Source organism: Scyliorhinus canicula, chromosome 10, assembly GCF_902713615.1.
Source record: "Scyliorhinus canicula chromosome 10, sScyCan1.1, whole genome shotgun sequence".
Lineage (NCBI taxonomy): Eukaryota > Metazoa > Chordata > Chondrichthyes > Carcharhiniformes > Scyliorhinidae > Scyliorhinus > Scyliorhinus canicula.
In genome coordinates this window covers 53,867,835-53,893,205 of record NC_052155.1, presented here as the reverse complement: position 1 = coordinate 53,893,205, position 25,371 = coordinate 53,867,835, and the positions used below count along the sequence as shown (strand labels likewise).

At 47.4% G+C, this 25,371-nt stretch overlaps 2 protein-coding genes across 3 annotated transcripts in view; one reads left to right on the top strand and one right to left on the bottom strand.

The window, feature by feature from the left end:
* LOC119972371 (chondroitin sulfate proteoglycan 5-like) overlaps nt 1–25,371 on the bottom strand; it is a 110,764-nt gene that overhangs the window by 51,553 nt on the left and 33,840 nt on the right. The window lies entirely within an intron of this gene.
* On the top strand, nt 2,505–2,976 carry LOC119972373 (40S ribosomal protein S20-like). Its single transcript, XM_038808952.1, has one exon. The coding sequence runs from the start codon at nt 2,616–2,618 to the stop codon at nt 2,973–2,975; it is 360 nt and encodes a 119-aa protein (XP_038664880.1). The 5' UTR covers nt 2,505–2,615; the 3' UTR covers nt 2,976.

The window sequence follows — 25,371 nt, the reverse complement described above, 5'->3', positions numbered from 1 at the left end:
GGGTTAAAGGCAGGCGTAGCAATGCTTCAGGAGACACATTTAAAGCTCGCAGATTACACGAGATTGAGAAAGGGATGGGTAGGCCAGGTGTTCCATTCAGGGCTGGATTCGAAGACCAGGGGGGTAGCAATTCTCATCCGTAAAGGTGCGGCATTCGAGGCTGGGAGAATTGTGGCAGATAAGGGGGGCAGGTATATAATGGTGAGTGGAAAGTTGGTGGGGGGGGGTTCCGGGTGGTGTTTGTGAACGTCTATGCTCCGAATTGGGATGATGTGGAATTTATGAGACGCATGCTAGGCAAAATCCCGGAATTGGGAGGCTCTGAAGGCAGTTATCAGAGGGGAACTCATCTCAATTCGATCCCATAGGGAAAAGAGTGAAAGAGCAGAGAGGGAGACTGGTGGAGGAGATACTCTGAGTGGACAGGAGATACGCGGAGACCCCGGAGGCGGGGCTACTGAGGGAGCGGCGGAGTCTGCAGGCGGAGTTTGAACTGCTGACCACAGGGAAAGCGGTAGCTCAGCTGAGGAAGGCAAGGGAGGTAGTCTATGAGTACAGGGAGAAAGCAATTAGAATGCTGGCACACCAAATGCGAAATAGGGAGGCCACCAGGGAAATCGGGGGAGTAAAGAATAAGGAGGGTAACACGGTCTTGGATCCAGGGGGGGTGATCGGAGTCTTTAAGGAATTCTATAGTAAATTATACGAGTCGGAGCCACTGAAGGGAGCGGAAGGGATGAGGCAATTTTTGGACCAGTTGAGGTTTCCAAAGGTGGAAGAGGACCTGGTGGAGGGGCTGGGGGCCCCGATTGAATTGGAGGAGATTGTCAAGGGTATAGAGGGCATGCAATCGGGTAAAGCCCCGGTCCGGACGGTTACCAGGTAGAATTCTATAAGAAATTTATGGAAATATTGAGCCCACTCCTGATGAGGGCCTTCAATGAGGCCAGAGAGAAAGGAACCCTCCCCCCAACAATGTCACAGGCCTTGATGTCACTCATTCTTAAACGAGGGAAGGACCCGGAACATTGCGGGTCATACAGGCCGATTTCGCTTTTAAACGTGGATACCAAATTGCGAGCTAAGATTCTGGCCACAAGAATTGAGGATTGCGTCCCAGGGGTGATAGAGGAAGACCAGACTGGGTTTGTTAAAGGCAGACAACTCAATACCAATGTCCGGAAACTTTTGAATATTATTATGATGCCCTCAGGGGGAGGGGAGGCGGAGGTGGTAACAGCGATGGACGCAGAGAAAGCCTTTGACCGGGTGGAGTGGGAGTACCTGTGGGAAACGCTGGGGAGGTTTGGGTTTGGTGAGGGCTTTATTGGCTGGGTGAAACTGCTGTACCAGGCGCCTATAGCAAGTGTTTGTACAAACCGGCTGAGGTTGGGGTACTCGAGCTTCACCGGGGAATGAGGCAGGGGTGTCCCCTCTCCCCGTTACTATTTGCTCTAACTATAGAACCACTAGCTATGGTGATGAGAGCCTCAGGGAACTAGCGGGGACTGTTTCGTGGGAGGGGTGGAACATCGGGTCTCGCGATACACGAATGATTTGCTCCGGTACATTTTGGACCCTGTGGAGGGGATGGGGGAGGTTCTGCGGATCCTGAGGGATTTTGGTAGTTTTTTAGGGTACAAACTGAACATGGGAAAGAGCAAGTTGTTTGTGATCCAGGCCAAGGGGCAGGAGGAGAGATTGAAAGAGCTGCCGCTCAGGATGGTAGAGAAAAGTTTTTGTTACCTGGGTATACAGGTGGCCAGGAAATGAGATGCCCTGCACAGGCTCAACCTCACCCGGTTGGTGGAGCAAATGGAAGGGGACTTTAAAAGGTGGGACATGCTCCCGCTGTCACTGGCAGGGAGGGTGCAGACCGTGAAAATGACTGTCCTCCCCAGATTTTTGTTTGTCTTTCAGTGCCTCCCCATCTTCATCCCTAAGTCCTTTTTTAAGCAGGTGAGAAGGATCATTACTGGCTTTGTGTGGGCGAATAAGACCCTGCGAGTAAGGGGATCATTGTTGGAGCGCAGTCGGGGGGGGTTGGCGCTGCCGAACCTTCGCAACTACTACTGGGCGGCCAATATAGCTATGATTAGGAAGTGGTTGATGCGCGGGGGGGGGCGCGGTGTGGGAGCAGCTGGAGGCGGCGTCATGTAAAGGTACTAGTCTGGGAGCTTTAAAACGGCTCCTTTGCCGTTCTCGCCGACCCGTTACTCCACAAGTCCGGTGGTGGTGGCGGCACTGCGGATCTGGGGACAGTGGAGGAGGCACAAGAAGGTGGAGGGAGCGTCAGTCTGGACCCCGATATGCAACAACCACAGGTTTGTCCTGGGTAGGATGGATGGTGGGTTCCAGAGCTGGCAGAGGGCAGGCATCAGCAGAATGGGAGATCTGTTCATAGACGGAAGCTTTCCCAGTTTGAAGGCGCTAGAGGACAAATTTAATCAACCGCCAGGAAACGCCTTTAAATATTTGCAAGTACGAGCCTTCCTGCTGTGACTGCGGCCCGAGTGCAGGTTGGCAGGCTCCGTGCGCTCCTGGCTCACCGCTGTTCATTCACTTTCAGAGTCCCAAGCAAAGAAGTCGACGGATAAGTCGGTCAGGAAGTTACCATGGCATTTAAAGATCCTAGCAAAGCACCTGTTGAACAGGAGGTCGCAATTCACCAAACTAGAATTGCCTTGACCAGCCGGAATGTAAAATCACTTGAGAAGGTTTGTGCTGATCTAATCCGTGGTGCCAAAGAGAAGAATTTGAAGGTCAAGGGACCAGTTCGCATGCCCGCCAAGACTCTGCATATCACAACAAGAAAGACTCCTTGTGGTGAAGGTTCCAAAACCTGGGATCACTTCCAAATGAGGATCCACAAGCGTCTGATTGATTTACACAGTCCATCTGAAATTGTGAAACAGATCACCTCCATCAGTATCGAGCCTGGTTTAGAAGTGGAAGGTACAATTGCCGATGCCTAAATGTCTATGGAAATAAATACAATAAAATAAATTTAAAATCCACCCCATAAAAACTGCAAGTACGAGCCTGCCTGAAAAAACAGGTATTGGCCTTTCCGACGCTGCTGCCACTGAGGATACAGGACAGGGTGGTCTCCGGCACCTGGGTGGGGAGGGGAAGGTGTCGAATATCTACCAGGAACTACAGGAGGCAGAGGAAACCCCGGTGGAGGAGCTCAAGGGCAAGTGGGAGGAGGAGCTAGGTGAGGAGTTGGAAGCGGATCTGTGGGCAGAGGTCCTGGGCAGGGTTAATTCCTCCTCATCATGTACCAGGCTCAGTCTAATTCAATTAAGGTGGTCTACCAGGCACACATGACGGCAGCGAGAATGAGCAAGTGTTTTGGGGTAGAAGACAGTTGTATGAGGTGCAAGGGCAGCCCTGCAAACCATGTCCATATGTTTTGGGCATGCCCGGAGCTTAGAGAATTCTGGCAAGGGTTCGCGAGGGCAATGTCCAAGGTGCTTAACACACGGGTGGTGCCGAGTCCAGAGATAGCGATCTTTGGCGTGTCAGAAGACCCGGGAGTTCAGGGGCCGAAAGAGGCCAACGTCTTGGCCTTTGCCTCCCTAGTAGCCCGGAGACGGATTTTATTAATGTGGAGGGACTCGAAGCCCCTGAGTGTAGAGACTTGGGTTAATGACATGGCTGGGTTTCTCAGCCTCGAGAAAATAAAGTTTGCCTTAAGAGGGTCTACGCTAGGGTTCTCTCGGAGGTGGCAGCCGTTTGTTGACTTTCTTGGGGAAAATTAAAATGTCAGCAGCAATCTGTACGGGGCGTGGGGGGGGGGGGGGGGCGGGGGGGTTGAGGGGGTGAGTGCTTCATTGGGATGGTGTGGGAAGACTGGGTCACGTGGGGTAATGTCCATTTCATTGTTATTGTATATTCTCTTTTTGCACTATGTTAATGTTCACTCTAGTTTGTTTTGTTATTACGGTTACTACTGTTTTATTATGAAAAATTCTGCAATACCTTAACAAAAATATTTTAAAAAAACAATATGGGACAAAGATAGGGGTATTTTTTGTGGCACTGTATAGATATGGTGACCAGATTAAAGATATCTACTATAATACATGGTAAGGACAAACGGACCATTGTCGATAAGGTCATGGAGAAATGGGTAGGAAAGGGATTAGAATCACCGGCGAGTGAAAATTCAAATATTTTTTTTTTTCTTTTAAAAAAAATAAATTTAGATTACCCAATTATTTTTTCCAATTAAGGGGCAATTTAGCATGGCCAATCCACCTAACCTGCACGTTTTTGGGTTGTGGGGGCGAAACCCACGCAGACACGGGGAGAATGTGCAAACTCCACACGGACAGTGACCCAGAGACGGGATCGAACCTGGGACCTCAGCGCCGTGAGGCAGTTGTGCTAACCACTAGGCCACCGTGCTGCCCTGAAAATTCAAATATGATAGTTATGCACATTGCTGCTGAGAGCCCGTACAGCCATGGTCTGCGCGAGAGGCACCATGCGGTATAGATGACATGTTTCATAAAATATTAACCGGTCAATCAGATTATAAATTGAAAGAGCACTGGTATGGGCAGTACATGTAAAGAACTCTTTTCATGTAGTTGAGGGATACAATCCTTGCCATTTGTTGTACGGCAGGAGTTAGAAGTTGCCACTACTGCCTCACGGCGATGAGGACCCGTCTTCGATCCTGGCCCCGGGTCACTATCCGTGTGGTGTTCTCCCCATGTCTGCATGGGTCTCACTCCCACAACCCAAACATGTGCAGGGTAGGTGGATTGGCCATGTTAAATTACCCCTTAATTGGAAAAAGAATAATTGGGTACTCTAAATTTTTTTTAAAAGGAATTAGAAGTTGCCTTTGGTCCTATCAGATGCTCCTCCTGCTCAAGGAGGAACTCGTATTAGCTCTACTTTTTCTGCTCATTTGAATGCTTTGCGTGCAAGCAGAAAGACTTTCATTAAAGCTGAGGAGAAAATTTGGTGAGCCTTACCGCAATTTGCATTGTTAAAGATGGGTGATGATCTTTGGCTCAATCTCCAAAAGAGTACAAATGGACATGGCTGAAACAACTTTGATTGGAATGCAGATGGCGACTGTTACTCTGCTGATCCATTTTGAGACTAAACTTGCACCATCCAGATGTCCCGATGGAGATGTCAATCTTCCAGAGTTGCTAGTCTGGCCCCTGCAATGTCATGGGCCTACCACCCTCCTTAATTGGACGACAATTACAGAGGCAGCCAATTAATATTATTGAGCTGGCCTCATTTCAACCTGCCGGCGGGGTCCTGAAAATTAGAGGAAAATCAAGCCCTATGATTCTATTATTCTAGCACCACCTTAAACATTAACCCTCTCCACCAGTGCACAGTGTGATCAGTCCACAAGGTACACTGTTGCAACTCCTCCATCAGAAAATCCATTCTGTCACATCAAAGAATGCGAACACCATCATCTGCAAGTACCCGCCCCCCCCATGTCTCACAGCATCCAAAGATGTGCAGGTTAGATAGATTGGCCATGATAAGGACTTCCGGTGGCGGCCATGGTGTGAAAGGTCGCACATTTGGCAGCTCCCGCTCTTGATGGTCTTTTTGTGGCTATTAAGCTGAATTTCCACAGGAATTTTTCAAAATAAAGGTGTAAAAGCAAGAAGAGAAGGAGGTGACCCCGAGTTTATGGAGCTGCGCCCGAGGAAAAATCGGAAAAGGAGAAATCAAAAGTTGGCTGGAATCGAGGATCAGAGTTTGAAGGTGCAATGACAGGGAAGCAGGGTTCGACCTCGCCAGCTCAATGGTCGATGGACCAGTTGGTGGACTTCTTGACCGAGAGGTTCACTCAACATCGCAAGGAATGTGTGGAGGTCCTGGCCCCTGGTTTGTGAGGGAGACCATTCGAGGTACATGAAGAACAATGGCACGGGGGAGACCACAGCAGCAGTGGTTTGGGAAGCATTGAAGGCGTTTATCAGAGGGGAATTGATTTTGATTCGGGCCCACAGGGAGAGGCTGGTAGGTGAAATCTTACAGGTAGACAGGAGATATGCGGAGGCTCTGGATGAGGAGCGTCAGAGACTCCAAATGGAATTTGGGCTCCTGTCCACAGGTAAGGCAGAAGGGCAGTTGAGGTGGGTGAAAGTGTAGAAGTGGATTTCATTTGGAACTTCGCTGATAGGGTTAATATAACAGTTCTGAAAAGCTCTGTGAAAGAGATGTCAACAGGTCAAGGGATGAAATAAAGGGAGTGTGTCTGACCGGCATCTGTAAAAGCAAAGATGTCGGAAGGTTATGGGATGGAATATAGGGAGTGTGACTTTGGTACTAATTAATGTTCTGACCCCATCTGTGAAAGCAGAGAGGTCAAAAAGGCAAAGAATGAAATGAATGGAAAGCGTGACTTATTGCAGAGATAACGTAATTAAGCTCGTTTGACCAGTTGGAACAAATAAACATTGAAATGTAAGAGGGACTGTCTTTAGAGTGAGTTGAGCCATATGGCCATGGGATACAAAAACCTTTGTATTAATATTGATAGTGACTTGTGCTAATGATTATGTCAAAAATAACCTCCCGACCTCGAAGAATAATTCCATATATGTACATGTTCTGGATCCTTGCCAAATCATAGGTGTATCTAGGAATTTAAAGGGACCACCCCTAAGCTGTAAGATGTATAAAGATACCGTCCTTATTCTGGGATTTTGGCACTTCTCGAAGGTGGTTACCCGACTGCTTAGAGATTTGTCCCGGCCGTAAATAAACGAATATTCGTTACTGACGTGTTCGAGTGTTTTACTTCTGGACTGACGATCAGATACGTGAAAGCGCAATTCACATTTGGTGGCCCGTACGGGGATCTCCAGAGGGGTCTGCGCAACTAACCGGCGTAATCGACTGAGCTCGTTCAAGGTAGAGGACGAATTTGGCCCCCAACGTGAGTAAAAATTTCTTTTCCACCTTGGTATTCGCCTACTACTAGTTTGATCGTTGCTCAGCCTTGCCGTTGGTTTGTCGAGAAGCCTCTGCGAGATCCAGGTCAGTCCAGCGAACCCGTTTTAAAGAGGGTAAGTGAGTGAACCCTGTGGTTATCGTCTCTAGGGGCAGCCTGGGACTGCCGCCGTGATTCCAGGCAGCGTTCGCTGGAGTTACGGGCGGGGTTGCCAGGACTGCTAGGGGCAGCCTGAGGAGCCGCCGTGATTCCAGGCAGCGTTCGCTGGAGTTACGGGCGGGGTTCTCAGGACTGCTAGGGGACGGTTAACGGGCTGTGGGCAGCCTGGGACTGCCGCCGTGATTCCAGGCAGCGTTCGCTGGAGTTACGGGCGGGGTTGCCAGGACTGCTAGGGGCAGCCTGAGGAGCCGCCGTGATTCCAGGCAGCGTTCGCTGGAGTTACGGGCGGGGGTCTCAGGACTGCTAGGGGACGGTTAACGGGCTGTGGGCAGCCTGGGACTGCCGCCGTGATTCCAGGCAGCGTTCGCTGGAGTTACGGGCGGGGTGGCCAGGACTGCTAGGGGCAGCCTGAGGAGCCGCCGTGATTCCAGGCAGCGTTCGCTGGAGTTACGGGCGGGGTTCTCAGGATTGCTAGGGGACGGTTAACGGGCTGTGGGCTCCGGACGGGACTGCCGCCGTGATTCCAGGCAGCGTTCTCTGGAAGTTACGGGCGGGGTTCTCGGAGCCTATCCCCCGGTATAACCCATACCTTCACCGAAGAATTTTACCGACTTACCCCTTAATAGCATTGGTGTCCTGGGTCCTGTGTTATTAAGGAAGTGAAGTAAGCTAATAACCACTTAAAATCTGGTCTTCTTGAGTTGTATTAGCTGTTTAAACTCGGCTGCTTTCCTTGTCTTTCTCCAGCAGGCTGCGTCTATCTCTCTCTCTCTCTCTCCTGTTGCTGTTGCAGAGTGCTGCTACTTCTGCTCCCTGGGTTTATATTCTCTTTCGAAGAGTTATTAAGTTTTAACGACTGTATTGTATATGGGCTTGTTTCACTTTGATAGTTTAAAAGTATCTTTGATGTAAACATCTTACTACAACTAATTATTCATTTCAGGCATATCGTCTCCTCTCAGATTTGATTTAAAAAATGCTTTTGTTTCAATAGTTAACTTTTATTTCTGTGATTTCAAATCGTTTAATTTTCCAATTGTCCCCAGTTCATAACTTTGCCTTTGATTTTGACTTAAATGATGTTTCTCGTAGCCAGGTCATCTCCAATTTTCTTTTAATTAACTTGATGTTTGTAGAATTTTACCCCTTAAATTGACACTAAATTCGACTGAGCATCTTCCATTCTTTCCAGCTGTTTACTAAGAGAGTTTATTTCAATTAAGGTGTGAAACTTTGCTCTTAGCTGTATGCTAAAATTTAACTTGGTTGTGACTTGAAAGACTTGCCTGTTTTAAACATTCGTCACTTAATGCAATTGAAACTCTCATCCATGCTTTTTCAGATGCTTTCTGAGATAGTTACATTCCATGAAGGTGTGAGCCATTGTTTTAGCTTACCACATGAAGCCTGTGTGTCTGCTGAGGCCTGCTTGTGAGCAAGTATCTGCATTTTATAACCCTGCTCTTTGCAGCTGCTATTAACCTTTTGTGGGATCTTTCCCTGTACCCTCTCAAACCAGATATTGCCAGACTTTCATGTTTCAAATGACACATTTTTCTGTATTATCAAGAACCCACCGCAAAGAAATTAATTGCCTTGTGGAGGGAATACTGTCAGTTAATGAAAGATGCATCTATACTGGCTAGCTGGCAGGCAAATGCCTCAAAATTGGGTATTGGCCTCACCAAAGGGGGAATTGTTAAAACAGTAGAGGTCTTCAAAAGGGAATGTAAAGAATATAAGAAACGTAAGAATGCTAATCCTACCCTGGCGCCGGTCAGCAATGCGAAGCAAGGTTGGGAGGAGGGGGACGATGGGGATGAGGAACATCTGTTCAATTGCGGGGGACGTCAGAAGCCCCCACAGCCCCCACAGCCCCCACAGCCCCCACAGCCTCCACAGCCCCCACAGCCACCTCCGCCACCGCCCCTGGAATGTGATCAGTATTATGAGTAACTCAGTATGTTCAGAACTACATTGGTCTCAGAATAAACAGATAAAGAATTTGTGCTGGGCAGTTTCGAAACTGCTGTGTTGAAATTGACACTGCATGGCTCCGCAGGGTCCTAGTGCCCGCTGATCACAAACAGTCACTAGCAGAACCGCCTCAAGGAGGCACTCCTCCAGGCCCCTGCCCTTGGTCGACCCTTATTTGATCGCCCTTTTCAGCTCTATTGCACAGTCCTTGCCGACTGCGCCACAGCTGTCCTGACCCAACGCCACGGCGACCGCTGTCGCCCGGTTGCATACTACTCCTCTAAACTCGATCCGGTAGCCCTTGGCTATCCTATCTGTACCCAAATTCTTGCAGCTATCTACAACAGCCTGCAATCGGCTGCTAATATTACCCTCCAACAAGATATCACTGTCTATAGTTCCCATTCTGTTACGGCCTTTTTGGGACAGCTACTGACTCAGCATCTCACGATGGCTCGTCAGAACAAATATGAGATTGCTCTCCTTAATAACCCGAAGGTCCAGTTTGCCCACTGCACCACTATCAACCCTGCTGACTTTTTGACGCATCCTCCCACAGAAATGCTCGACCCAACTCATGACTGTCTGCAACTGTTGCAAGAAGTCTCCTCGGTTCGCGACGACCTCTCCGATATACCCATCCCGAGTACAGATTGTTCCTTTTTCACCGATGGAAGTTCTTCCGTCGGCGAAAGGGGGGATAGACAATCTGGCTATGCAATCATCGATCAAGACGGTGACGTAGTAGAAGCAGCAGCATTTGAAGTTCCCTTTTCTGCCCAACAGGCAGAATTGTTTGCATTAATACGAGCATGCATATTGGCACAGGGGAGGAAGGTTAATATTTATACAGATTCCCGATACGCCTTCGGGGTAGTACATGATTTCGGGCAATTATGGAAAAACAGAGGATTTCTAACCTCCGCTGGTACACCCATCTCACACCAGCAGTTAGTAACCCAGTTATTGCAGGCCCTTATGCTCCCAGACAAGATAGCGGTGATAAAATGCGCAGCGCATACAAAAGGCACGGGACTGGTGGAAACGGGCAACAGGAGAGCGGACGAGAAGGCAAAAGAAATTTCTAAATCTGGCAAACTAATGGTGCCTAGAATGATGAGGCAGACTAAAACCCCCTCGGGAAAGTCCCCCTCTGAAAAACCTATGCCAACCATTGCTGACATAATCCAAATGCAGGAGGACGCTCCTGCAACTGCTGTAAATATGTGGAAAAACTTAGGATGTATATATGATATCGAAAATAAGCTGTGGGTCACCCCGGTAGGACAAACATGTATGACCGATGCATTAGCAGCCTGGGTGACCGAATGTGTACACTTTGCAACTCACTGTGGAGCTCGTGCCACAGGGGACATATTGTTAAAAAGCTGGTGGCACCCACGACTGCAAGAAATGGCCCAACAAATTAGCAGTCGGTGCCTAATCTGTCAACAGCACAACCCCGGTAAGGCCGTCCCCTGTGATCCTGGCACAACCCCCTTACCTGAGGGTCCATTTGAGACCCTACAAATGGATTACATTGAGTTGGAAAGATGTCAATGCTATAAATATGTGTTAGTCATTGTGGACACTTTTAGCAAATGGATCGAGGCCTACCCGACTACGGATAACAAGGCCTCGACAGTAGTTAAGGTGTTAATGCGAGAAATTGTTCCGCGATTTGGAATTCCAGCACGGCTGAGCTCTGACAATGGTCCCCACTTCATAGGTCAAATCAATAAGGAATTCTGTGCTCTGCTTGGAATAAAGCAACAGTTTCATTGTGCCTACAGACCACAAGCCGCTGGAGTGGTGGAAAGGGCTAATCAGACTCTAAAGACTAAACTCGCTAAACTACAAGCAGACACTGGGGCCACTTGGCTCAAACTCCTGCCTTTAGCACTCTTCCAGCTACGTGCCACCCCCGCAGGAAAAACTCGCCTAAGCCCAGCGGAAATACTATATGGCAGACCCTTTCGAACGCCTTGGGACAGCAGTGTTCCACGGAATGTTCAATTCCATTACATGACTACCGAGATGGCTAATTATATATTAACACTAACTAGAATTTTGAAAGGATTACACTCCCGAGTTCGTGCCACCCAGGAAGAAGTCCCCTCCATTACTCATGACGTCTCCATCAACCCTGGGGATTATGTCCTAATTCGAAATTGGACACGTAAAGGTTTGGAACCTCGATGGGAGGGTCCCCTACAGGTTCTACTCACTACCCCCACTGCAGTAAAAGTGGAGGGCCGGAACGCATGGGTACATATGCACCATTGTAAGTTAATTAAGTATCCATGATGTTCTAAACTTTTCCTTTAAGTCCTAGGAACACGAGTACCAGGATGAGGCCCCTCTTCGCCGTCACAATACTCGCCACCCTGCTCTCTCTCGCTGCATCCGAAAGAAGGAGATGCCCGTATGGAAGCCGACGTCCACCCCTGTGCCGAGAAGGAACCCCACGATGTGGAACAACGACAGGTCTCCGATGGATCACCACCCCTATCAAAACCTGCCCAACCACCGGTCCTCCCGACGACCAGAAGCCCCGATTCCTGACTACGTACATGGTTCTGATCTACGATCGCCGCACATGCCGGTGGAACCACCGGTGCATTGATAAGGACAGGGTACAAATTTTACCATCAAGGACTACTCACCCCTACTCGCCTTCCAGAAGGAAGCGGGCAACGCACCATGTAACGGCAAATTCTTTTCTGTTTATGTCCTATGTCTATGCTAAGAAAGTGGGTGTCTCCTCTTGCTGGGTATGTACAGAGGTCCCGACCCATGCCCATGGAGGCATTCCCTTGATATCTGTTCCTTTCTCGATCGAACAGACGGCTGAATGGGTTATATTCCAGAACAGGACAGTAACTAGTCACTCTGCCTTACCAACCAGGGCCTCCAGGTCCTCCTCTGTAAACCACAGGGAAGCAGCCCAAGAATGGCTGAGTGCCGGCTACCCTTTGCGGGATTTCTTTGGTTGGCGACAGCCATCTTACTCAGCAGATCGCACACCCCCGTTCTTCAATATCCAGAACCCCCAGACCGGAACGGTCTGCTTACTCCGGGAAGTACGAACTCCTGGAACATATGTGTTAGGAACCAGTTCATGTAAGTACACTTTTGGTCTTACTGACTGGAAAGGCCACGCCATCATCAATAACATTATTAACCACACAGGGGGACCTGTGCTATCATAGGGACCGAATGTTGCACTTACATTCCAGACAGTTCAGAGAATATCACGCGTCTGGTAACCCATATCAGAGATGGAGTACAGCGCTTGCGACTCGCCGGTCAGGCTGACTGGTGGAGCTGGATGTGGTCCAATTCTTGGGCCACTTACCTGTTCCATGGGCTCATTATCTTCGTTACCATCTGTCTGTTGCTCTGTATCATAGCTACTGGTGTGAAATGCCTATGCAACCGTTTGGGTGCCACTGCATTACCACAGATGCTTCAGAGATCCGCCCTAGACGAACAAGAAAACCTGGTTCCCCATACCCCTGACCTATATGAGGAAGTGGCATCCTGCCGGAGCCTAGTAGAGGAGTACCTCCGCCTCGCTCTCATTTCCATCTAAAGTATCCTGAGTGTTATGTGATCATGGAATGATCAAAGGGGGGAATGTAGACGTGGATTTCATTTGGAACTTCGCTGATAGGGTTAATATAACAGTTCTGAAAAGCTCTGTGAAAGAGATGTCAACAGGTCAAGGGATGAAATAAAGGGAGTGTGTCTGACCGGCATCTGTAAAAGCAAAGATGTCAGAAGGTTATGGGATGGAATATAGGGAGTGTGACTTTGGTACTAATTAATGTTCTGACCCCATCTGTGAAAGCAGAGAGGTCAAAAAGGCAAAGAATGAAATGAATGGAAAGCGTGACTTATTGCAGAGATAACGTAATTAAGCTCGTTTGACCAGTTGGAACAAATAAACATTGAAATGTAAGAGGGACTGTCTTTAGAGTGAGTTGAGCCATATGGCCATGGGATACAAAAACCTTTGTATTAATATTGATAGTGACTTGTGCTAATGATTATGTCAAAAATAACCTCCCGACCTCGAAGAATAATTCCATATATGTACATGTTCTGGATCCTTGCCAAATCATAGGTGTATCTAGGAATTTAAAGGGACCACCCCTAAGCTGTAAGATGTATAAAGATACCGTCCTTATTCTGGGATTTTGGCACTTCTCGAAGGTGGTTACCCGACTGCTTAGAGATTTGTCCCGGCCGTAAATAAACGAATATTCGTTACTGACGTGTTCGAGTGTTTTACTTCTGGACTGACGATCAGATACGTGAAAGCGCAATTCACAAAAGGGGCAATATACGAATATGGGGAGAAAGCCAGTAGGATGTTAGCACATCAACTGAGGAAGCAGGAGGCAGCGAGAGAAATTTGGAAAGTAAAGGATATGAGGGGGAAGGTGGTGGTGGACCCGGGGACGATAAATGATGTGTTTTGCAAATTCTATAGTCGACTCTATGAATCGGAACCCCCAGTCGGGGAGGAGGGTATGAAGAAATTTTTGGAGAGGCGAGAGTTCCCGAAGGTAGATGAGGAGCTGGTGGAATGCCTGGGGGGGCCTAACTGGGCTTGGGGAGGTATAGACAGGTTGGGGGCGATGCAATTGGGTAAGGCCCTGGGACCTGATGGATAGCCAGTGGAGTTTTATAAAAAAGTTTTCTGGGTTACTGGGGCCGCGTCTGGTTAAGGCCTTTAACGAGTCTAAGGAGCTGGGACTGCTCCCCCCAACGTTATCACAGGCATCGATCTCTCTCATCCAGAAGCGGGATAAAGACCCAGAGAGCTGTAGATCGTACAGGCCGATACCCCTCTTGAACGTTGAAGCTAAATTGCTGGCAAAGATCTTGGCCACACATATAGAGGATTATGTCCCGGAGGTAATAGGGGAAGACCAGACGGGATTTGTGAAGGGCAGGAACCTGACGTCCAACATTAGATGGCTCCTGAATGTTATAATGATGCCAGCAGAGGGCCGTGAGATTGAGGTGGTAGTAGCTATGGATGCAGAAAAGGCCTTTGACAGGATGGAATGGAAGTACCTATGGGATATTTTAGGCCGGTTCGGGTTTGGGCAGGGATTTGTGGATTGGGTCCGGTTGCTATATCAGGCACCGGTGGCGAATGGAAGAACCAACCAGGTCCGGTCAGAATATTTTAGCCTCTGTAGGGGGACAAGACAGGGTGCCCGCTCTCCCCACTACTGTTTGCCCTAGCCATAGAGCCCCTGGCAATGGCCCTTAGATCATCGAATGTTTGGCAGGGGATAGTGAGAGGGTGGTTGGAGCACAGGGTATCGCTCTACACGGACGATTTATTGCTTTATATCATAGACCCGTTGGGGGGGATGGCTGGAATTATGGAGACGCTGGAAGCATTTGGGCGGTTCTCAGGCTACAAGCTAAATATGAGAAAGAGTGAGGTGTTTGCGATTCAGGCACGTGGGCAGGAAAGGAGATTGAGGGAGTTACCTTTTAAAGTGATGGGGAGAGTTTCAGGTATCTGAGGATTCAGGTGGCTCAGGATTGGGGGGAGCTTCACAAGTTAAATTTGGGTAGAGCGGTCGATCAGATGAAAAGGGATTTGCGCAGGTGGGGCATGTTCCCGCTGACACTGGCGGGGAGGGTACAGACGGTGAAGGTGACAGTCTTCCCGAGGCTGCTATTCTTTTTTCAATGTCTCCCAATTTTTGTCCCGAAGGCCATTTTTAGGAAAATGAATGCGGCGATCTCAGGTTTTGTGTGGGCTGGTAAAACCCCGAGGGTGAAGAAGGCACTCCTTGAATAGGGCTGCGGGGAAGGGGGCTTGGCCATCCCGAGTTTTATTAATTATTACTGAGCGGCCAACATATCGATGGTCAGGAAGTGGGTAGTGGGGGAGGGGTTGGTTTGGGAGCGAATAGAGGCGGCATCCTGTAAGGGTACGAGTCTGGAGTATTTATTGGCAGCACCCCTTCCGTTCTCGCCGGCTCGGTGCTCCACAAGCCTGGTGTGGTGTCAGCCCTGAGGGTGTGGGGCAATGGAGGCAGCACATGAGATTGGAGGGGGTGTCAGTGTGGTCACCGATTTGTGACAACCACAGGTTTGTTCCAGGGGGGCTAGATGGGGGCTTTAGGAGATGGCAGCGGGCAGAGATTGAGAGATTTTGGGGTCTCTTCATTCAGGAGGGTTTCCCGAGCCTGGAGGCATTAGAGGAGGGGTTTGAGTTGCCGGGTGGGAACGGGTTTCGGTACCTACAGGTACGGGTCTTTGTCCGGAGGCAGGTTCCAAGCTTTCCTCACCTCCCCGAGGGGACTACAAGATAAGGTAATGTCAAAAACAGGGGTTGGGGATGGGAAGGTCTCGGAGATATATCAGGTAATTATGGAGTGGGAAGGAATCCCTATCGGGGAGGTAAAGAGGAAGTGGGAATAGGAGCTGGGAGAAGAGTTGGAAATTGAATTATGGGAAAAGGCTTTTAAGAGAGTTAATTCACCCTCGTTTTGTGCCAGACTTAGCCTGATCCAGTTCAAGGTGGTTCAGAGGGCCCACATGACGGTAGCCAGATGAGCAGGTTTTTTGAGGAAATGGAGGATAGGTGCGGACGCTGCGAGGGATGCCCGGTGTATCATGTGCATATGTTCTGAGCGTGTCCAAAGTTGAGGGGATTCTGGCAGGGATTTGCGGACATTATGTCAGAGGTCCTGGAAGGGAGGGTGACTCCGAGTCTAGGATTGGCAATATTTTGGGTATGGGAAGATCCGGGAGCCAAGTGGGGGGGAGGAAGGCCGATGTTCTGGTCTTCTCCTCCCTGGTGGCCTGGAGACGGATTTTGCTGGGATGGAGAGATTCGGAATCCCCCAAGTCAGGAGTGTGGGTCAGCGACATAGAACATAGAAAAATACAGTACGTAACAGGCCCTTCAACCCACGATGTTGTGCTGAACTTTTGCCTTAGATTAAGAACAAATTAATCTACACCCCATCATTCTACCGTAATCCATGTAGCTATCCAATAGTCACTTGAAGGTCCCTAATGTTTCCGACTCAACTACTTCCACAGGCAGTGCATTCCATGCCCCCACTACTGTCTGGATAAAGAACCTACCTCTGACATCCCCCCTATATCTTACCAAGGTTTTGTACAGCTGCATCATCACCTCGCGGCTCTTAAATTCAATCCCTCTGCTAATAAACGCAAGCACACCAGAGGCCTTCTTCACAGCTCTATCCACTTGAGTGGCAACTTTCAAAGATCTATGAACAGAGATTCCAAGATCTCTCTGTTCCTCTACATTGCCAAGAACTCTACCGTTAACCTTGTATTCCACATTCATATTTATCCTTCCAAAATGGGCAACCTCACACTTTTCAGGGTTAAACTCCATCTGCCACTTTTCAGCCCAGCTCTGCATCCTATCTATGTCTCTTTGCAGCCGACAACAGCCCTCCTCACTATCCACAACTCCGCCAATCTTTGTATCGTCTGCAAATTTACTGATCCACCCTTCAACTCCCTCACCCAAGTCATTAATAAAATCACAAACAGCAAAGGACCCAGAACTGATCCCTGCAGTACGCCACTGGTAACTGGGCTCCAGGCTGAATATTTGCCATCCACCACCACTCCCGGACTTCTATCAGTTAGCCAGTTCATTATCCAACTGCCCAAATTTCCCACTATCCCATGCCTCCTTACTTTCTGCATGGGGAACCTTATCAAATGGCTTACTAAAATCCATGTACACCACATCCACTGCTTTCCCTTCATCCACATGCTTGGTCACCTCCTCAAAGAATTCAATAAGACATGTGAGGCAAGACCTACCCCATACAAATCCGTCCTGACTATCCCTAATCAAGCAGTGTCTTTCCAGATGCTCATAAATCCTATCCCTCAGTACCCTTTCCATTACTTTGCCCAACACCGAAGTAAGACTAACTGGCCTGTAATTCCCAGGGTTATCCCTATTCCCTTTTTTGAACAGGGGCATGACATTCATCACTCTCCAATCCCCTGGTACCACCCCTGTTGACAGTGAGGACGAAAAGATCATTGCCAACGGCTCTGCAATTTCATCTCTTGCTTCCCATAGAATCCTTGGATATATCCCATCAGGCCCGGGGGACTTGTCTGTCCTCAAGTTTTTCAAAATGCCCAACACATCTTCCTTCCTAACAAGTATCTCCTCGAGCTTACCAGTCTGTTTCACACTGTACTCTCCAACAATATGGCCCCTCTCATTGGTAAATACTGAAGAAAAGTACTCGTTCAAGACCTCTCCTATTTCTTCAGACTCAATACACAATCTCCCGCTACTGTCCTTGATCGGACCTACCCTCGTTCGAGTCATTCTCATATTTCTCACATATGTGTAAAAGGCCTTGGGGTTTTCCCTGATCCTACTCGCCAAAGGTTTTTCATGCCCTCTGTTGGCTCTCCTAATTCCTTTCTTCAGTTCCCTCCTGGCTATCTTATACCCTCCAGCGCCCTGTCTGAACCTTGTTTCCTCAGCCTTACATAAGTCTCCTTCTTCCTCTTAACAAGACATTCAACCTCTCTTGTCAACCATGGTTCCCTCACTCAACCATCTCTTCCCTGCCTGACAGGGACATACATATCAAGGACACGTAGTATCTGTTTCTTGAAAATGTTCCACATTTCAATTGTCGCGCCAGAAATGAAGCGCAAAACGGCGCATTTGTGAGGTCATCTGCGCATGCGCGGGTTGCCGGTTCCAACCCACGCATGCGCGGATGACTTCATCGCGCAGACGGTGTGAACCGCGCATGCGCATTGGCCGTCTTTCTCCTCAGCTGCCCGGCAAGATGTGGCGGCTTGATCTTGCCGGGCGGCGGAGGGGACAGAGTGCGTCCGTTTTGGACGCTGGCCCGACGATCGGTGGGCACCGATCGCGGGCCTGTCCCCTCCTGAGCACAGTAGTGGTGCTCCCGTGCCAATCGGGCCCCTAGATGCCCCAAACGGGCATCTGCCGCCCGTTTCACGAATGCAGCGACCAGGTGTGGTTGCTGGCGTGTTGAACCGGGCGTGAAGGGCCGGCCGCTCGGCCCATTGGGCTCGGAGAATCGCCGTTCGCCGTGAAAAACATGTCAGGAGGCCCTCCCACGATTCTCCCACCCCACGTGGGGAGCGGAGAATTCCGCCCAGGGAATTTAGTGCACGGGTAATTAGGAAATAGGGTGGGGGTAGTAGGGGACGTTGTTTTTAGGTTTTTTACGTGTGTCAGGCCGCACGGTTGTTTAAGAAGTGTTAAAGTGTTAAACTGTAAACTGTGAAAATTACAAATGCTTCAATAAAATATTTTCTGAAAAAAAAAGATTGGCCATGATAAAATTGCACCTTAGTGTCCAAAGATGTGCCGGTGAGATGGGGTTACCTATTGGCCAAATGGCCTTCTTCTGCACTGTGGGGATTCTATGGATCCTGACTTGGAACTATATTGGCATTCCTGTATTGTCACCGGATCAAAATCCTGGAACTCCCAATCTATCGGCACTCTGGATACACATTCACCACAGGAACTGCAGAAGTTCAAGACGGCAGCTCATCACCACCTACTCAATATCAATTAGGGATAAAGAATAAATGTTGGCCTTGCCAAAGATGTCGCATCCTATTATCAAATCTGAGAATTAATCATCAAATGTAAGAGACTCCATTACATTATTTTGAAGAAGAGTAGTGGAGTTTTCCCTGGCGTCCTAGCCAATATTTATCTGTCAACCACCATCACTAAATTGGTTATTAATGTTTGTGGTTAAATTAGCTGCCACATCACCATGGTTCTCCATTTGCTATAAAATTCTTTGGGAAGTCCAGAGTTTGTGAAAGGTACTATATAAATGCAAGTCTTTTCTTTGGGTTGTGATATGTTGTAGCTTTGACATGGTCTTTGAGCTGAGGATGTTTGAAGCTCTGCTTCTGATTAATATAAAGAAGGAAGTTTAAAGGGATTTGAGTCATTCGAATAAATAATTTAATCAAACAAGCGTTTGATATTCTTCAAGCCTTTTGGCTTTTGAACGAAATGATGCACTATAATTCCAGAAGGGGTTTGTCGTTAAATTTGCTTTTAAATCTGTCTGGATTGCTTTTCCCCCAATAAGTAATTGAATTTGAGGGTGTGCAGCATGTTCCCTCAACTTTCTGACTCTTTCTATTTATTTGTCGTCTGACTAAATGGTTTCCTGCTGCTCTATCGCTTCTATTTTAATTAATTGTGATTCAATCAATGTGAAATAGCTTTGGGATGTGCCAAGGATTAATAAGATGCAAATACACGTCTTCGTTCCAATTTTCTCTCTTTCTCTCCTAAACGTCCCTTAATATTGTTGGGGGTAGGATAGTGTCTGGACCTCTTTAGGCCACGACTGTTGTTCCAGGTCGGCTTGGCCTGATAGGGAAGCCACCACTGCTCTTCCACTCAGGATCCAGGTTAAAATAACTGGTCGAGCCTTGATTAAGTTGTGAGAACTCAATGCAAGGACTCTGCTTGCTTGGGGCGGCTGCCCATGCTGTCGGGCAGCACGGTAGCGCAGTGGTTAGCACTATGGCTTCACAGCACCAGGGTCCCAGGTTTGATTCCCAGCTGGGTCACTGTCTGTGTGGAGTCTGCATGTTCTCCCTGTGTCTGCATGGGTTTCTCTGCGTACTTCGGTTTCCTCCCACTAGTCCCGAAAAACGTGCTGTCAGGTAATTTGGACATTCTGAATTCTCCTTCTGTGTACCCGAACAGGCGCCGGAATGTGGCGACTGGGGGCTTTTCACAGTAACTTCATTGCAATGTAAGCCTACTTGTGACAATAAAGATTATTATATTATATTAAATAAAGTAGAATAGAGCTTTATTGTCCATGCAAAAAGTGAAAACTTGTCTTTGGTTTTACCTCCAGTATAACATATAAATCATACAGTCATTATATGTTATATATGCACAAATATATGAATGTGCGTATACATGAAATATTTACGGTTTTTAACTAATGAAATGAATGAAATGAAATGAAAGGAAATGATGAAATTTCATTTCATTTCATTTCATTCATTTCATTAGTTAAAAACCGTAAATATTTCATGTATACGCACATTCATACATTTGTGCATATATAACATATAGCCATACCATACAAATATAACACATTGCACTTTGTCATTAAAGCACTTACTGCAGTTAAAATAAATAAAAACAGCAAGGTAAATTTACATTATATTATTTAGTAAGCTTATGGCACTGGGAACAAACGGCTTCTTGATTTTTTTCCCAGCACTAGGCATTCTAAAGTGCCAGCCTGAAGGGAGCCTTTCAAATTGATGATATAAAGAGTGAGAGGGATCACCGATTGGGAATTGTAGTCTGTCAGATCACAGCAGAAAAGGAATAAGACACTCCACTCTGGTATGAATTTAGTTCAACGTTTTGAATTTAATGTAGAACTTTAAAGTCTGTAAAATAAATGGCAAGTTAGATAACAGAAACTGCCTGTCAGTGATAGTTAATTGGAGGTAATTGCCTGTAATAAGTGCTAATTACTATGAGCAGGAAGTTGAGTGAACATTTGTAACTTGGTTGCATTAGCAGCAGTTCCAATGCAATTATGCCCTTTTTAAAATAGGAGATCAAAACTGTATATACAGTAGTACCCCAGATGTGGTCTCACCAATAGCCTACACAACAGTAAGAAGTCTTACAACACCAGGTTAAAGTCCAACAGGTTTGTTTCAAACACGAGCTTTCGGAGCGCAGCTCCTTCCTCACCTGAGGAAGGAGCAGTGCTCCGAAAGCTTGAGTTTGAAACAAACCTGTTGGACTTTAACCTGGCGTTGTAAGACTTCTTACTGTGCTCACCCCAGTCCAACGCCGGCATCTCCTCATCATGGCTATACAACTGTGGCAGAAGGCTCACATGGCTGATTCTTGGAAGAGAGGGTTATCCTATGAGTTATTTGACAGGCTAGGCCAGCATCCATTGGAGTTTAGAAGAATGAGAGGTGATCGCAATGAAATATTCAAGATCCTGAGGGGACTTGACAGGGTTGAAGCTGAAAGGATGTTTCCCTTTGTGGAAGGGACCAGAACTAAGGGAAACATTTAAAAAATAAGGGGCCTCCTATTTAAGATGGAATTGAGGAGATTTTCTTTCTTCCAGAGGACCATATGTCTGTGGAACTCAGGGCAGCCTGGTGGAGCAATGGTAGCACTGCAGTCTCACGGCGCCGAGGTCCCAGGTTCGATCCCGGCTCTGGGTCACTGTCTGTGTGGAGTTTGCACATTCTCCCTGTATCTGCGTGGGTTTCACTCCCACAACCCAAAGATGTGCAGGGTAGGTGGATTGGCCACGCTAAATTGCCCCTTATTTGGAAAAAATGAATTGGATACTCTGCATTTATTTTTAAAAAGTCTGTGGAACTCTGCCCACCCCTCCCCAATAAGTCAGTGAAGGGTCATTGAATATTTTTAAAGACTGAATTAGATAGATTCTTGATTGACAAAGGAATCAAAGGGCCACTATCAGAACTTACTGAATGGTGGAGCAGTGTTGACGGGCCAAATGGCCTACTCTTGCTCCTAACCCATATGCTCGGGGGTGGTTATTGGTTTCCCCGGGAGCAACAATTTAGCGGTAGAATGCAGAGTGTGGAGATTATATAAGCACATAGTAATGGTGAAGTGGTTTTAAATGAGGATTTTAACTTTCACGTAGATTAGAACAAGCAGACTAGCTGATGTCAGAAAGATAGTGAAATTTATGAATGTGTCCAGGATATTTTTCTGCCATAACATATCCTCGAGCCAGCAAAGAGCAGGCCACATTAGTTTTAATAATCAGTCATGAACCAAATTTAATTAGAAGCCTAATGGCACATGGACATTTTTTATTCTTTCATAGGAATGGGTGTTTCTCGCTAGGCCATGTCTTCTTGCCTATCCCTAATTGCCCTTGAGAAGGAACACTTATCTAATATTTATCATAACAAAGAACAGTACAGCTCAAGAACAGACCCTTCGGCCTCCAAGCCTACGCTGATCATGATGCCTGTCTAAACTAAAACCTTATGCACTTTCAGGGTCCGTAACCCTTTTTCCCATCTGATTCATGTATTCAACATGCCACTTAAATATCGCTACCGTATCTGCTTCCACCACCTCCCCAGGCAGCACTTTCCGGGCACTCACCACTCTGTGTAAATAATTTCCCTCCTCTAAACTTTCCCCCTCACACCTTAAACCTCTGTCCCTAGTAAGTCCTGGGAAGAAATGTGTGACTACCCATTCTGTCCATGCCACACATAATTTTGTAAACCTCTATCAGGTCATCCCTCGACCTCCATCGTGAAAACAACCCAAGTTTATCCAACCTCTCTTCATAACTAATATCCTCCAGACCAGGCAACATCCTGGTAAACAACAACTGTACGCTCTCCAAAGAATCCACATCCTTCTGGTAGTGTGGCAACCAGAGTTGTACTCATTATTCCAAATGTGGCCTAAGGTTCTGTACATTTGCAGCATGATTTGCCAATTTTTACACTCAATGCCTCAATGATGAAGGCAAGCATGCCGAATGCCTTCTTGACTACCTTATCCACCTACGTTGCCACTTTCAGTGATCTGTGAACCTCTATACCCAGATATCTCAGCCTGCAATACTCTTAAGGGTTCTGCCATTCTGTATAATTCCCACCTGTATTAGACCTTCCAAAATGCATTACCTCACATTTGTCCGGATTCAACTCCATCTGCCATTTCTCTGCCCAAGTCTCCAACTGATCTATATCTTGCTGTATCCTCTGACAGTCCTCTTCATTATTGGCAACCCCACCAATCTTTGTGTCGTCTGCAAACTTACTAATCAGACCTGCTACGTTTTTCTTCAAATTATTTATATATACTACGAACAACAAAGGTTCCAGCATTGATCCCTGCGGAACACCACTAGTCACAGCCTTCCATTCAGAAAAGCATCCTTCCACCACTACTCTCTGTTTTCTATGACTGAGGCAGCTCTGTATCCATCTTATCAGCTCACCTCTGATACCGTGTGACTTCACCTTTTGTATCAGTCTGCCATTAAGGACTTAGTCAAAGGCTTTACTGAAGTCCATGTAGACACCACCTACTGCCAATCCTTCATCAATCACCTTTGTCAATTCCTCAAAAAATGTGATCAAGTTGGTGAGACATGGTTTCCCCTTCACAAAACCATGCTGCCTATCTCTAATAAGTCCACTTGTTTCCAAATGTGAGTAAATCCTGTCCCTAAGAATCTTTTCCAATAATTTCCCTTCCACTGACGTAAGACTCACCGGTCAATAATTTCCTGGATTATCATTGTTACCCTTCTTAAACAAAGGAACAACATTGTCTATTCTCCAGTCCTCTGGAACCCCACCAGTAGCCAATGAGGCCTTAGCAATTTCCTCCTTTGCCTCCCTCAGTATTCTGAGGTAGATTCCATTAGGCCCTGGGGACTTATCTATATTTTTTCCCCAATTAAATGACGATTTAGTGAGGCCACACCTTTGGCTTGTGGAGGTGAGACCCGGGGGCACGAGAAATGGCAGATGGAGTTTAATCCGGACAAATGTGAGGTTTTGGAAGGTCTAATACAGAAATGCAGAATCCTTAGGAATATTGACAGGCAGAGAGATCTGGGTGTATGGATCACTGAGAGTGGCAACGCAGGTGGGTAAGGTAGTCAAGAAGGCATGCAACATGCTTGCCTTCATCGATTGGGGCATTGTGTATAAAAATTGGAAAATCATGCTGCAATCTTACACAATCTTAGTTGGGCCACATTTGAAATATTGCGTACAATTCTGGTCACCACACCACCAGGTAGAGATGTGCAAACTCCACATGGAGAGTGACCCGGGGTCAGGATCGAACCTGGGTCTTTGGTGCTGTGAGGCAGCAGTGCTAACCACTGCGCCACTATGCCGCCCCAGAACTTAAATACCTTAATGCATTTTAAGTCGCCCAACACCGACTCCTTTTTGATATCGTCATGACCCAGAATATCTTCACACCTTTCCCTAGACTCATCATCCACAAAGTCCTTCTCTTTGATGAATACTGATGCAAAATACTCTTTTAGTATTTCGCTCATTTCCTCTGGCTCCACGCATAGATTCCCTCCTCTGTCCTTTAGTGGGCCAATCCTTTCCCTAGCTACCCTCTTGCTCTTTATATGTGTATAAAATTCCTTGGGATTCTCCTTAATCCTATTTGCCAAGGACTTTTCATGACCCCTTTCAGCTAGATTCATAGAATTTACAGGAGCCCATTCGGCCCATCGAGACTGCACCGATCCTTGGAAAGAGCACCCTACTTAAGCTCACACCTCCACCTTATGCCCGTAACCCAGTAACTCCATCAACCTTTTGAACACTAAGGGGCAATTTATCATGACTAATACCCCAAACCTGCACGTCTTTGGATGTGGGAAGAAACCGGAGCACCCGGAGGAAACCCACTCAGGCACTGGGAGTAAGTGCAAACTCCACACAGGCAGTCACCTGAGGCCGGAATTGACCCCGGGTCCTTGGTGCTGTGAGGCAGCAGTGCTAACTTGTGAGGCACCAGTGCTAATGGACGGCACAGTAGCACAGTAGGTAACACTGTTGCTTCACAGCACCAGGGTCCCAGGTTCGATTCCCGACTTGGGTCACTGTCTAGTGTGGAGTCTGCACGTTCTCCCTGTGTCTGTGTGGGTTTCCACCACGAGCTCCGGTTTTCTCCCACAAGCCCCGAAAGACGTTCTGTTAGGTAATTTGGGCATTCTGAATTCTCCCTCTGTGTACCCAAACAGGCGCCGGAATGTGGCGACCATGGGCTTTTCACAGTAACTTTATTGCAGTGTTAATGTAAGCCTACTTGTGACAATAACGATTATTATTATAACCACTGTGCCACCGTGCCACCCCAAAATCAAAGCGGAGAAAGCGGGCATCAATCCCACTACCTCTCAAATGCATAGCGAGCATTCTACCATTTGAGCTAATTCCCCCAGTCAGCCAGCTCTCCTAATTCCTTGCTTAAATTCCTTCCTATTTTCACAGAATCACAGAATACAACAGTGCAAAAGAGACCCTTTGTCCCATCCAGTCTGCATCGATGCATGAAAGGCCCTGACCTGCCAACTAAATCCCACTTTCCAGCTCTTGGCCCATAGCCTTGAATGTTATGATGTGCCAAGTGCTCATCCAGGCACATTTTAAAGGATGTGAGGCATCCCGCCTCT

Excerpts from the sequence above, each read along its gene's own strand:
- LOC119972373 (XM_038808952.1), top strand. The coding sequence starts at position 2,616 with ATGGCATTTAAAGATCCTAGCAAAGCACCTGTTGAACAGGAGGTCGCA.